General features: G+C 42.0%; 1 protein-coding gene across 3 annotated transcripts in view; it reads right to left on the bottom strand.

Annotated features, from left to right (window-relative positions):
• Positions 1-399: 399 nt before the first annotated feature.
• Positions 400-13,782, bottom strand: part of F13A1 (coagulation factor XIII A chain) — a 164,905-nt gene continuing 151,522 nt past the window's right edge. For 2 of the 3 annotated variants that reach the window (XM_032250040.1, XM_032250041.1), the window contains exons 14-15: positions 11,061-11,197; positions 400-2,101 (exon numbers count right to left, since the gene is read on the bottom strand). In XM_032250040.1, the coding sequence (XP_032105931.1) occupies positions 1,948-2,101; positions 11,061-11,197 (291 nt within the window). In that variant the 3' untranslated portion in view covers positions 400-1,947. Of the gene's footprint in view, positions 2,102-4,740; positions 8,240-11,060; positions 11,198-13,782 lie in introns of those variants that run through there. The other variant, XM_032250042.1, reaches the window with a different exon arrangement.

Below are 13,782 nucleotides of genomic sequence, written 5' to 3'. Positions count from 1 at the left end.
CTTCCACATGATTGTCATATATTTTTCATCCCTATTGTAAGACCGTAACAGTTCATTATGCTATGCCTCCATGCTGGCTATCCACTGATTCACCACAATAGTTCATGAGATTGTTCAGGAGAAAATATCTACAGAGGTTTTACAGTTTCCGGAATCTTGTTTTTGAGCTAAATATGCAACCTGATCCTTCAGTGAATGTAGCTAATAAAATGTAGAAAGAGAGAGTTGAAGAAAACTAACTGTGACATTAACACCTGTTACAGTCCTTTTCTTCAGAGGATAAATGCTTGTTTTCCTATCCAGGGTGGATTGTCTACTGTGGAGGAAGGATGGTTTCTCAAGAAGTTGTGGTTAGCAGTATATTATATTGAAAATCAAGAGCATTCACTTCTGTGCAGATGCAAATATAATCAGATTAACTTTATTTTAAGCTTCTATGACATTCTAATTAGTAATAGTATGCTAAGTTAAGCCAGTTTATCTAGCAAAATGCATTCATTTTAAAATTGGGTATTGGGAGACTTGGCAAATGCTGTGAGATTACTTAGTAAAGTTAAGTACGATGTATCTATAGAGGAGACCAGCTCACCCTCTTGGTTAGTGCTGCAGGCTCTGAAACAGTCTCAAAGGCTTGGAAATGTGGTTATATAGACTAGAGCATTCTATTCTGATTTTGCTCCCAGTGTCTTACCACTGTTCATTTTTTTGCTAAGAATCATAGTCTGCTGACCTAACTCACACTCTAGACATGTCAGTGGGAAATTCTGACCATAAATCAGCCTTGCAAATAAATAGCATGGAGACGTGTCTGTGGTAGCCTTGGAGCATAATAGAAATGATGTCAGCATCCTCTGTGGTTGGGTCAGAACTAGCACTGGCTATTTGCAAGGCTGAGTCCATGTTACCCTTCAGCACCTGAGTGCCAAGCTGAGGTCTCAACATGGGTGATGTGAAGGACAAGAGATAATCAATGGCTGCTGTCCTTCTACACATCTGGCCACTAGATCTGCCACCTTCTCCAACATGTTGGGCTTATTATATCTCTGAAAAGGAAGCTGGAGCTGTGTCATTCTGCAAAGATGAATCCTGAGAGATAGGTGAAATATAGTCACTAACTAAAGAGATAAATTCCTCACTTTACTTCCTAGAATTGCAACCCAGAAAGGGTTAAAGTAAGGGATATTGGTTCCTGCTGATCAGGCCACAGCACAACACCTTCTATAAAATGCCCCATAAAACCACCTTATTCAATAGGCTCGAACATTTCGCCTGCTTTCTTATCTCCTTGTAGGTGATTAAGTTTCTCACAAATGCAATTTGTTAATATGGGGCCACATCTTCTCACAAGGTAAATCTGTGAAATTTGGCAGGCATTTGCTTGGTCGCAGGTGCAAGATGAAAGACCTTTTTCTGGCTTTGCCAAAAATAAAAATTATGTTGTGCTCCAGTCCTGGGGAAAATATTCTGACATGGAGGGTAGAACCTGACTCCAAGAAAGGGGAATAGAATTCCAGAGCCCAAATCATGTGCTATTATTCCCAAAAGGCTGAGTGGGGAAGCTGAAGTCTTGTTTTAAATGAGGCCAGCCATTGAGCAAATCTCCCTGGTAAGAGAGCCCACTGATATTTGGAGCTGTAGCCATTTGTGATGATAAATGATGACTGTTACTCTTATGAGCTATGAGAGATTAATTAGAGCTTAATTAAAGATAATGCTCAGCATTCTTTGGAAGGTGGAGTGATTAAAAACTAACTGCCATGCCAAATAGCCTGGGTTTTGAAAAGTATGTATTCGAAATATATGAGATCCCTACTCTGGGGCCCTTCCATTCCTGTCTGGGTCTTCACACCTAAGCCAAAGCAAGAGCTGACTATTTTTGCATTTGAATTTCCTTAGCCAAGACTACAAGAGACCAAATTCCTGGGTTCATCTCAGCGTCCTGTGCATTCACATGGAAGGTTGTCTTTGAATCTGCACGTCCAGCTCGCCATATACATGTCTCAGGGAGTCACTGCTCATGCTGGCTATCAGCTTCCGAGGCCCAGAGACCCAGGGCCGGCACACTTCTTCCCACTGCACGGTGGAGTTGGGCAAGATTTCACTGAAAGGATGGAAAAGAGAGCAAAGGTTGGCAGATCCAGCTTCCCACCTGGATCAGGAAGTAATGAAAACTCTAGTCTGAGTCACTTGCTTTCTTTCTCTCATTTGGCGCTTAGGGGACTGAAGACTCTGGCCGATTCAGCAAGTTATGCCCCAAATGAGGACCCCACATGAGGCTCTGCAGAACCCGTCACTGACCTTCCCAGTGGAAGGGTCATGGTTCCTTCCACTGGGATGCATCCACCAGCCTCCCAGAGGCTATCAGGAGCCGGGCTGAGCCCCACCCAACCATTAATCAACTGAACTGTAGCTTGTCCCCGAGTCTTCCACAGTAGCTTTACCTATGAGACTGATCTTCTGAGCCTCAGCTCAGTTTTTGCCACTAGTTTTCTCCTGGGAGTAGAGTCCTATCTAAATCCCCCAGCTGCCGTAGCTGAGGCCCTGACACTCAAATTAGCTTTTGCCAACCCCCTTGGGCTAGACCTTGTTCCCAGGCTCAGCATCTGAAACGTAGCCCTGCCTGCTGCCATGTGACTTTGAGAATACTCATGTGCTGTAATTCACATTCCTATTTCAACCACCAAATTGGGTCCCTCCACTTATGCAACTTTCTGCTAATGATTTGTTGCCAATGCCCTAATCTATCTCGCTAATGATATAGCCTTTAATGGTTCTGGTGTTCTCTTCCTGCCAGCTTCTGCCCCAAAGTCTTCCTGAGTGTCACGAACAAGTCCACTTCAGTGCAGACTGAGGATAATCAGGGTTGGGGGGATTTAGGGTTCTCTGGGGTGCTTCACATATAGCCTCCCTTATAAACCTTGGGAGGAGATTATATTCAAGTTTTATATGTATGACAGTTCCTTGAGACAGGTAATATTCAGTATATTTTTTTTTTGATTAAGAAAAATGGAAGTTTAACCAGTGAAGTCCCTTTTTCAACATCATAGTTGGTAAACGGGCAGAGATAAAATTTGAACCCAGGTTTTCCTAAGTCCTATATTCCAACTCTTTCTGCTACGACTCACTACATTTTATACAAGTGTACACCATATGTTCTATAAGAAAAGGCTTTTTCTAAGATATTTGCACAAACATATCTATAGCAGCACAATGTGCAACTGCAAAAATATGGAACCAGCCCAAATGCTATCAATTAACAAGTGGATAAATAAATTGTGGTATGTGTACCATAGAATATTACTCAGCCATAAAAAGGAATGAAATAATGGAATTCACAGTGACCTGGATAAAACTGGAGACCATTATTCTAAGTGAAGTAACTCAATGGAAAACCAAACATCCTATGTTCTCACTCATAAGTGGGAGCTGAGCTATGAGGGTGGAAAGGCATAAGAATGATACAATGGTCCTTGGGGACTCAGGGAAAAGGTGGGAAGTGGGTGAGGGATAAAAGACTACAAATTGGGTACTGTGTACACTGCTCGAGTGATGGGTGCACCAAAATTTCAGAAATCACTACTAAAGAACGTATTCATGTAACCAAACACCACCTGTTCTCCAGACACCTATGAAAATAAAAAAAGAGAAGACTTTTTCTGACCACTGTGCTTACTTTTTCATAGGTTTTATTTCTCAAGCAGGACAGATGCCTTTTGACTTAGTATTAAGAATGTCCTGCAAGTGTTTATGGAGGATTCTTGATCTCTGCTCTCTGAGCCTCAGGTAGAGCAGGTGCTGGGTGGCCTGGCACAGAGTTCTGGGCCAGCCCTTTTCAGAGAGAGTGGCAGATGAACTGACTGCCATGAGTGTCTTGAAAAGGGAATAAAACAGAAGTGACTATTTTCCTGGGATTGTTGAGGCACCGAACGTCAGAATCTGAAAGGAATTTAGAAATCACTTAATCGGTCTAATTTTACGGAGGAGAAAACTGAGGTCTGAAGAAGCCTACACCATCTCCAAGATCCCAGAACCTAATGGCTCTGGTCATAGAAAAGATAGAGTTAGAGCCAGCTGCATATTCTTTCTCTAGATTCCTACCAGTAGAATAGAGTTTATGCTATTTTAAATTTCATGAAAACTTGAACATCAGGAAGCAAAGTGAAGGACAATAAGAAGACATGCCACATAGCAAAATATTGGCTGCTTCCCCCTGGAGATGACATGGCACAATCTGCTCCATGTGTTTTTTTGTGCAATGTAGTGCATGACTTCCTCCATATATGACTTGTTCAGAAATAAACTCCATTGATTCTTAAAGATACTTCATGGTAACTAAAATTGGCATGTACGGAATTTAAATTACAACGGGTTTGGGACCTATAGCCTCTGTAAATACTTAGCAGCTTTGGGTGTTCAGGAGTTATGAAAATGGAGATGTCGATATATATACAATGAAGAATACCAAGAAAAAAGGTTCTTGTTTATAGTATTTTATGGTATAGCAGCATAATAAACACTATGACATGTGAGGCTTATTTCACTGTTACATTGGCCTGTCAGAGCTATAGAGGAGAAAAGCTATGTATAGAGGAAGAGTTATAGAGAGAAATTGGAATAAATGTATTTTTAAAAATTATTTAAAAAATCAGACATTGCTATCTAAATGATGTGTAATGACTAGTGTCTGTATAATGAAATATTGTCTACTGATTACAAGCTCCATAGACTCTGGAGTCAGTATACTTGAGCTTAGGGAAAAAAAAAAAAACAAATTTGATTCTCCTACTTATTAGTTGTGTAATCTTAGCCAATGTATTATCCTTCCTTAAGCCTCAGTTTCTCATCTGCATAATAGGAATTATCCAAGGCTTACTCCATAGAACTGCCATGATAATTAAATAATCCAAACAAAGAGCCCAGGGCAGGATCTGGTACAATATTAGCTGTTGCCATCTTGTTGTGCCAGTTTCTTTCCTCGTTTACATGACAAAGGAGTGGTTCCGCTGCTCCTCCATCTCTAATCCTCACCAAATGAGTTTGTCATGTGACAAAATTTTGCCAGATCAGTAGGTTGTGGTGATATGTAGGTGAAGGCAATCCCTGTGCTATATCCACATTTTAGGCTAAGTAGAAAGTGAAGGGAATGTTACCCATGTGGCTGGTTTACTCAGTTGCCGTAGATGAGCAAATCTGGTAACTGCAGCCTTAACGCGGTGTTTCTGACGTTAGTGAATAGGCTGAAATCTGTACCAAATGCTTTCCCCCAAATGATGTGTGGACTCAAAGGATGGGTGGGGTCTGCGCCACAAACTATTGCTGAGTTTCAGTGATGCTTGTCTGAGCACACAAGCGATCTGTGGTTCTCAGTTCTCCCTGGAGGGCCTGTATCCAGAGGAATGAAATGGTACAGAGAAACACTGCAGAGGAAAAGGGGATTAGCAGTGCAAGGTACTGGGTTGAATTCCTAATCCACCCAATAAGAAAAGCATTTTTATCCCCTAGGTTATTGATAAGGAAAGGACATTTCAAAGACATCAAGTGGCTTCTCCCAGATTGCACAACTGATAAATGGCCAAGCCAGACGAGAATCCCACTGTTCATGCCAGTACCCACAACATGGAAGCTTGTGAAGGGAACTGGGGCTGTGGGAGCAACTGAGGTCAGAAAAGGATGACGGAAAGTCAAGGAAAGAAACACGTCGGAGGCCTGAAGACAATGCTTATGTTCAGAAAAGAGGCACGTGTTGTGCAAAGAAATTCTGTGGCCAGATCCATAGACCCTGAGAGAGTTCCCTGAGAGAGTGCTCGAGGGCTGGAGTAAGGCACTCCCTATCAGGCACCATGGGGTCAACTGGGAGCGCCAAGGGAGTTTGGGCGACTCAGAGCTTTGGACTAGTGTGGCTGTGTGAGGAGTTGCAAGGAAAGGGAACTGTCAAGGGAAGCCAAGAAGGGCTCAAGGGCTTTGGCTACGTGAGCCTGCATTTGCCCTTGGGGGTCTGGGACCATATAGCATCACTTCAAACAAAACTCAAGTGAGGGGGGAGATATGGGGCCATATACCTGTATGTGACATGCCCTATGTAAAGTTAGAACCCCAAGATTTCCTCAAACATCGGTAAAACAATGTGTATTCCAGCTGGCTGTGGGTGTATGTCCTTTGGGATAAAAAGGGAAAAGCCCTCAAATCTCAGAAATTCAGACACTAAATAGGAAGTCCCCTTCTCTGTCATATCTGTGGTTAGTGAATTGGAAAAAGTATCTGCGGCCTTGGGAGCTCTATCTGTGATGCTGTTTCAAGCACTGACTTTGACACTGATAACCTAAACTGTTTAATTAATTTAGTATTTGCTAATGCTTTTCTTCATTTTTGTCCTTTATAAATGTGGCTATAAAATTATTTTAATCAGTTATGTGAAAGCCCAACTATGTAAAAAACGCATATGTGTATGACCTATATATGTGAATATTTTGTCCAACCCAGTGAATTGATTTTACGATTCAAGGTTTGGAAAACATTGACCTCATCATTGTTTTCCTCACCTGTAAACAGTAGACACTACGGAATATTGAGTAGAGCGTGGAGAGGGTAGGGTGTGTTAATATTTGTACCATACTTAGAAACAAGGTAAGATATGGTAAGTGCCAAGTAGTGTTAGAAATTTTCTCCTCCTCCTCTTCCTCCTCTTCATCCTTCTTCTTTTTCCTCTGCTTGAACTCTTTGCAAAATAATTTAGAAAAGTTTCTCCTGCCTGTATGCAGAGAGAAAATTCTCTGTCCTTAATTCACAATCCTCAATTCAATACCAATATAGGTTTGGGATATTTATTTCTCAAAGCTGTGCTATTGTTACCTGTATCCATTCATACTCTCTCCTCTGGTTTCCCCAAGTGATCAATCAGAAGCACTTTGTGAAACCGTGGCCCTGGCTAAGGACCTGACCTGAGACCATGTACTGTACGTAACCACCTCAAATCGAAGCTAAATCTTCAGCTCCCCCTTATCATTTGCTCTTACTCATAAAACCATTTGGCATAATGATGTGTACATGTGAAAAACTCATACGTGAAGATACATATGCCTGCTATTTTACATACAGATAAATTCATCACAGAAAGAAAGTCATTTTGGTAAGTGGAGCAATGTTGGAGTAATCCTATTTTCTGGGAATGGATGTTGTGATAAATGATTCTCAGTAACGTGCTGAGCCATCAGGAGATACCAGCCATTCATCATCCTGAATGCACGAAGGCAAATGGGATTATTATTACAATAAACTGCAGCTACCATGGTTTGTCCTCTGTGTGCCTAGCCCTCAGCTTCTGTCTTATTTGAGAAACTTATAATTTAAGCCCAAATCACAAAGTGGGGGGATTTTTCTCTTGAAATAACTTATTGAATTGGATTATCTTCTAAAGAGCATAATAAATCTGGAAGGTAAATTATTTGATGCTCTGGAGGCATCAAGTGTAGAAAGCTGAGAGTCTGTGGAGGTGAAACCTCGGCACATCTGAGACAGGCAGGAGGCGGTGCAAGAAGAGCAGGAAGGTAAACCATTTCAGAGTAGAGTTGGCTCACAGCGAGTGAGGGGTGAGATACAGCACCGCCTTCTTTGTTTCTGGCTTCAATTCCCTGCTTACCAGCTCCCCACCTTCCAGGCCCTCTGCTTTGGGCTCAAGAACCCCTGCCATCTAGATACCACATCTGTCGTGGGTGAATGAGTGGGGGTGGTGATTCCCCGACTATTTAGGAGCTGTACAGTAGAAAGGAACAGTCTTGTAAAAGATTTTGGTTCTGTGGAATTTCACTTTCTAGGCGTCCAAGTTGTTACATGGATCTGGCACTCCTAGATCAGATCTTGGCAACATAGGGCACAGTGGAGTGTTTCTAATTATCTGACCATATGGAAGTGGGCACTGACTGGCTCAGGTCTTGGTTGTGAAGGTGTGCACTGGAGTGAGGAGTAAACAGAGAAAGTAGCTCTTGCTCCAAGTTGTCAGTCCAGCCTAGATAACAAGTGTTTTCTATGTCATGATTTTTTGCCCAATTTTTGACAGTCTCTGAGAAATAAAGCTTCTCTTGCCTGGGAGACATTCTACCCTGAATCTAGGTTTCTATAACTATTCAGACATAAAAAAGAACGAAATCATGCCATTTGTAACAACAGGAATTAGACCTGGAGGAAGGGCATCATGGTAAGTGAAATAAACCAGACATGGAAAGACAAATAATGCATGATTTCACTCACATATAGACACTAAAAAAATTTTTTTTAAGTTGATATCATAGAAGCAAAGAGTAGAACAGTGGTTACCAGAGACTGGGGAGGGGAACATGGAGGAAAAGATGGGAAGAGGTTGGCCAATGAGAATGAAATGACAATTAAACAGGAGGAATAGGTCCTGGGGTTCTCTTGCATGATAAAGTAGCTATGGTTAACAGTAGGTATTGTAGATTACAAAAAGCTAGAAGACAGGCTTTTGTAAGTTCTCACCACAAAGAAATGATAAATGCATGAGGTGATGAATACACTAAATACCTGATTTAATCATTATACAACATATATTATGTACTGAAACATCATATTGTACCAAATAAATATGTACAATTCCAATGTGTCAATTAAAGAAAGTTAAAAAGAGAGATTAACAACTTTTATGGACTGAATGCTTGTGCTCCTCACAAATTCATTTGTTGACACCCAAACCCCAGTGTGATACCATTTAGAGATGGAGCTTTGCGGAGGTAATTAGATTAGGTCATGTAGGTGGGGCTCATGATGGGATTAGTGCCCTTCTAAGAAGAGGTGCCAGAGAGCTTGCCCTCCCTCTCTCTGTCCCCATGTGAGGACACAGTGAGAAGACAGCCATCTGCAAGGTAGGAAGAGAGCCATCATCAGGAACCAAATTGGCTTGCACCTTGTTCTTGGACTTCCCAGGCCCCAGAAGTGTCAGATATAAATGTTGTATAAGTCACCCAGTCTACGGTATTTCTGTTACAGCAGCTCAAACTGACTAAGACCAGCTAACTGTCTGTCTGTCTACTTCTCTGCCTAGACTTAGGTGTTGTTGTAGTAACTGCTAATAGTACCTTAAGCCAGTGTGTGGGCAGGACACCTATGTCCATGTAGGGACAGGCCTTGTTCAGCCTTTCTCCCCATTCACTCCGCTTTGCTCCACCCCAATGCCAGATATAAAGAATACAAAGCATCTGGAGATTTAACCTACTTTGAGCCTGAGGCCTCCCACATGGTGGGTCATAGCCCTGTGTGATAATTCATCTTTGGTCTAAGACATGGAGTGTCCTTTTTCATGTGTTGGTCTTGACTAAGGTGAGAGTCTGATGACAGCCAAGGTGTGAAGATAGAGGAAGTTCTAGCACACTCAGATGAAGCTGGTGGGGTTACTGTTTTGGAAAGAAAAAATTGGATACAGCAGGGGGCTCTTTGGAAGAGGAAATGTGTTTCACTTTGCCTGAACGATTCTTGCATCTGATTCGAGTGGGAAGGTGCGAGAACGGGTGAGCAAGACTGTCGTTTCTGATGAAAGCAGGAGTGTGGCTGCTGACCTCTCCATCTAGCTGGGGTTGATTATTAATTTACTTCCTTTTTTTTCCTGCGACTTTCCTATTAGCACAGGAAGGTTGTTATGTTTTGTGCTTGCATTGTTTCAAAAGCACTCAGATTATTTTCTCTGTTGTTTATTGCATCCACAATAAGGCATCTCTTAAATGATCAGATGCAGAAGCTATGAGCATTGTAATTTGAAAGAAATGCAGAGAGCCCTTCACGGGTAATAAAGGTGTCCCAGAGGGGACAAGTAAGGCCTTGCATTTATTCCACACATTCCAGAGTGGGGTTGCTTCCATAAAGGGTGTCAGGAAAATTCTTAACATATCTAGTCACGAGGCAGTTTCCAGAGTCCTCTACCTCCCTTTCTATGCCTTAGAAGGTCACCCCACAGGAAATGTGCTAGATTGATTGATGCTGACAAGGACTTATTTGTGGTAGAAATGAAAGTAATAAACCTCAAAGATTGGGATCCATTCTGGTGTCACACTTTAAGAGGAGCAGTGACAAATTGGAATGTGTGTGGAAGAGAGAGATAGCCGAAACCATGTTAGAGGAGAGAGAAATAAAGTCAGGGCAGATATTTAGCCCCAGGTAGAAAAGATTCAAGGAAGATGAGACAGCTATTTGTAAACATTTGCAAACCATAAGGTGGAAGAGAGATGGGCCTTAATTTGTGTCAGTCCAGATGGCAGAATTAGGATCATTAGTAGGATCAAATGGTTGAAAAATGTTTCCTTACCATTAGAGCTACCTGATCATGGAATGGGTTATCTTGTTGGGTCACACTGTTTGTTAGTAGAAGTTACAGAAACTGAGACCTGTCAAGCACAATCTGAAGGGGTTTGTGTGTGGAAGAGGCTGAGCTTCATTCGTGTCATTGCCAAGCCTGGGGTCATCTTTGGTCCCCTGAATGGGGAACCATCTAGAACTCTTTAGGTTCAACTAAAAAAAAAAAAAAAAAAAAAAAAAAAAACTGAATTCAACAGTTGTAGACACTCATTGGGTTGGTAAAATGTGTGAGGTGAGGCTGGAGACAAAGGACCCATGAAAAGGGGCATCTCTGAGCATAGTATCTGACACATGTTAGGACCTCAATAAAGATGAGAAGAATCCATACATGAGTAGGTAGTATGGCAAGATGGCTCAAACTTGGGTTGTGGAATTCGCCAGCTTGAGTCTAAATCTTGGCTCTGCTTTCATAAACTCTGTAACTTAAGTGCCAATCAGTCAACCTCTCAAAGCCTCAACTCCCTCAGCTACAGAAGGGAGATAATAGCAGTATCTATATCATTAGGGTGGCTTTAAGGATTGAATAATGGACGTGCAGGTCAAATCAGTCCTAGTTTTACTCCATGCCCCACAGAAACGGTCAGCAAGGAGGAGGCAGCTTCCCAGACATTTTCACTGGGGATCTATGCTTGGAAAAGACACACACAGAGAAAGCTTCCCACAGCTCTGCACTGCCTGCCTGCTCTCCCCAACCCAGGGCTTACCGGAACATCTTCCTCATTGGTCTTGTTATTCCAGGACCATCCAGGTGTATCCAGACGTTTTGCAGGGTTGTTTTTAAGGGATTAGTAAACTCAACTGTCACAATCATGTCAGAACCAACTACCTGAGCGCCACGGACCTAAGAGAGAGAATGCAGCTCATTAGCAGCAAATAAAACCTCATTCCGCTCTCTTGTTGCCTGAACCATCTTCACTTTTGCTAGGGTTTCACAATACAGTTATTTTTTTTGGCAATGGAACCAGTGTGATGAGGATAGCTTATTGCTTTGACTGGGGGATACCTATCGAGCACAGATAGAAATTTACTAATTAGAATCGTACTCTTTTCCTCATTATAAAACAAGCTTAATTAGAGCTCAGGTCAATAGCGGTGGCCACTGGCTGCTCTTAGTCAGCAGGAGGGGGAAGTGCATTTGGTGTGGCAACGCGTTTCCACGGTGAGGGCAGCCAAGTGAACTTTGCTTCTGGATAGGCATCAAGTTTCCTTCCGGGACACAGGGGATTCCTGAGATCAAGAGATAGAAAATGCTTCAGGGCACTTGTTTCTTCTCACTTTTAGACACATTGAGAAGAAATATGCCAAGCATGGAGTCCTTACTGTTGAACATAAAGAAGAGGAGCCTGGATGGTAAAATAAGGAAAGGAGATTTTTCTTCTGCAACCACCTTATCTTGAGTCCAGGAGAACAGAAGGTTATTTGTTGATGAGTTTATCTATAATGACTCTCAGAAGTATCAGGTATTTGGAAGAACACCACAGGAGACAGTCAGAGCTCAGTGCCAGCTTCAACACTTACTAACAGTGAGGCCTCAGGTGACTTAGGCTTTCTGAGACTCAGCTTTTCTTGTCTTTAAAATGGATTGACACTTCTATGGGGCGATCTATGTAGAATGCTCTTATTATTACTATACCTTAAGCTGTGTTTACTGTATGCCACATATTTTAGAACCATATGCTTTTCCAACATAAAAGCAAAGTACTGCAAAATGCCAGGTGGCTATAAGACTTATTTGTTTGTTCAGGAGCTATGTATGCCAAATGAATGGATCTGTATAAGCTCTAAGTAACTTGGGAATAAGATAATAGTTCTTCCCTTGCAAGAAAGGTTTGGAATGAGATATGCTCATAAGACAGCTAACACATTGCAAGGCACGTGACAAAGACTCAATGCATTACAGCTGATGCTTTTTAGAGTAGTGAAGCTCTGATTGGTTTGTCTTATTCACCTTATGTTTTAGCCCACTTAACTCCAATACCTAGTACTTCAGTACCAATGCCCAATAAATATTTATTAAATTAAGTCAGTGGCTCAAAAATGGAATTTACTGGATGCCTGGATTTTCTATTTAACAACCCAGCCATTACTACACCATGTTTCTTTAGCCACTATATTATATAAGAGAAAACATACGGAAATGAGCCCGTTTTAAGAATGGATGTAAAGAGGAAGGACATTGCTCAGAGGAGAGGACCCTCAATTACTGACTCTACAGTCAAGAATAAAATCTTTTTGATCTGATCATTACACACTGTATGCATGCATAGAAAAATCACATGTACCCCATACAAATGTATTATTAATATATATCAATTAAAAGAAGAATACAATCTTATGGCTCTACTCATCAAGCCATGCTTTGTGACTAAAGTAATGGCTATGGGATTTCTTAAGTCTATATAAGAAATGAAACTTTCAGCCAATTCCCCAAGTTTGTTACATTTAAATCCTCATATCCTGGAGGGCAGTGGTGGAGAGCTGGGTTCAGGGGAACTAGGAGAGGGGCAGACAATGGTCATGGCAGCAACAACAGCAGGTGCACCTCGACAGCATGGATCATGTGCCAGGCAAGGAGCCCAGCACTTTAACCAGCAGTTCTCAATCTGGTAATGAGTAGATCCTGTAATTCATTTATTTGAAGTACCCCTGTTGATTACAAAGAATCAGCCCCAGCTGACAACCGTAATTCACATACATTCTCATGTAAGCTTCACAACATGAGAGCTATATTTGTATTAGCTCGATCATACGATAATAATAGTTATTCCCTTAGGAAGAAGAAGATTTTTCTGGGGCAGGATTGGTGCCAGGCATCGCATGAGGATTTGAAGCTGCTAAATGACCAAGCTGAGATTCAAGTTCAAGTCTGTCTAACTGGAGATCTTGGGCTCTAAGATGCAGTCCTACTATGAGGTCAGAGGAGCTGGAAAAAGCCAACAACTCAGCAATGACAAAACAACCAAAACTGTTTTGTCCTGAGGTCCAAAATGCCAGACAGGAAGTAAGGGAGATTTTCAAACCAGTGGGAGCAGTGTTGGATTTGAAGCCCAGTAACAAGACTGAGAATAAATAAGGTCCCATGGGGAGGAGACTGGTTAAACAATTGACAAACTGGAACATGAACTGGAAGTTACTTTTGTGGCTGGCTGGTAAGTGAGGTGCGGAGGGATTAGCCTGGTTTGAAGACTTTGGTAAAAACAGTAGTCATGCTTTAGATCAGGGCCTCTCAGCCTCAGCACTACTGACATTTTGGGCCGGATGAATCTTTGTTGCAGGACTGTCCTGTGCAATGTAGGATGTTTAGCAACATCCCTGGTCTCTGCCCACTGCCTGCTAAGAGCAGCCCTGCACCCCAGCCATCAACAGCCAAAAGTGTCTCCAGGAATTGCCAAATATTCCTAAGGCAACAAAATTGCCCTCCAGCTG

This window comes from Sapajus apella, unplaced genomic scaffold (assembly GCF_009761245.1).
Source record: "Sapajus apella isolate SASKATOON/1434 unplaced genomic scaffold, GSC_monkey_1.0 scaffold70, whole genome shotgun sequence".
In the NCBI taxonomy this organism is placed as follows: domain Eukaryota; kingdom Metazoa; phylum Chordata; class Mammalia; order Primates; family Cebidae; genus Sapajus; species Sapajus apella.
Note: the sequence above shows the minus strand (reverse complement) of the source record. Positions and strands in the feature narration are given on the sequence as shown.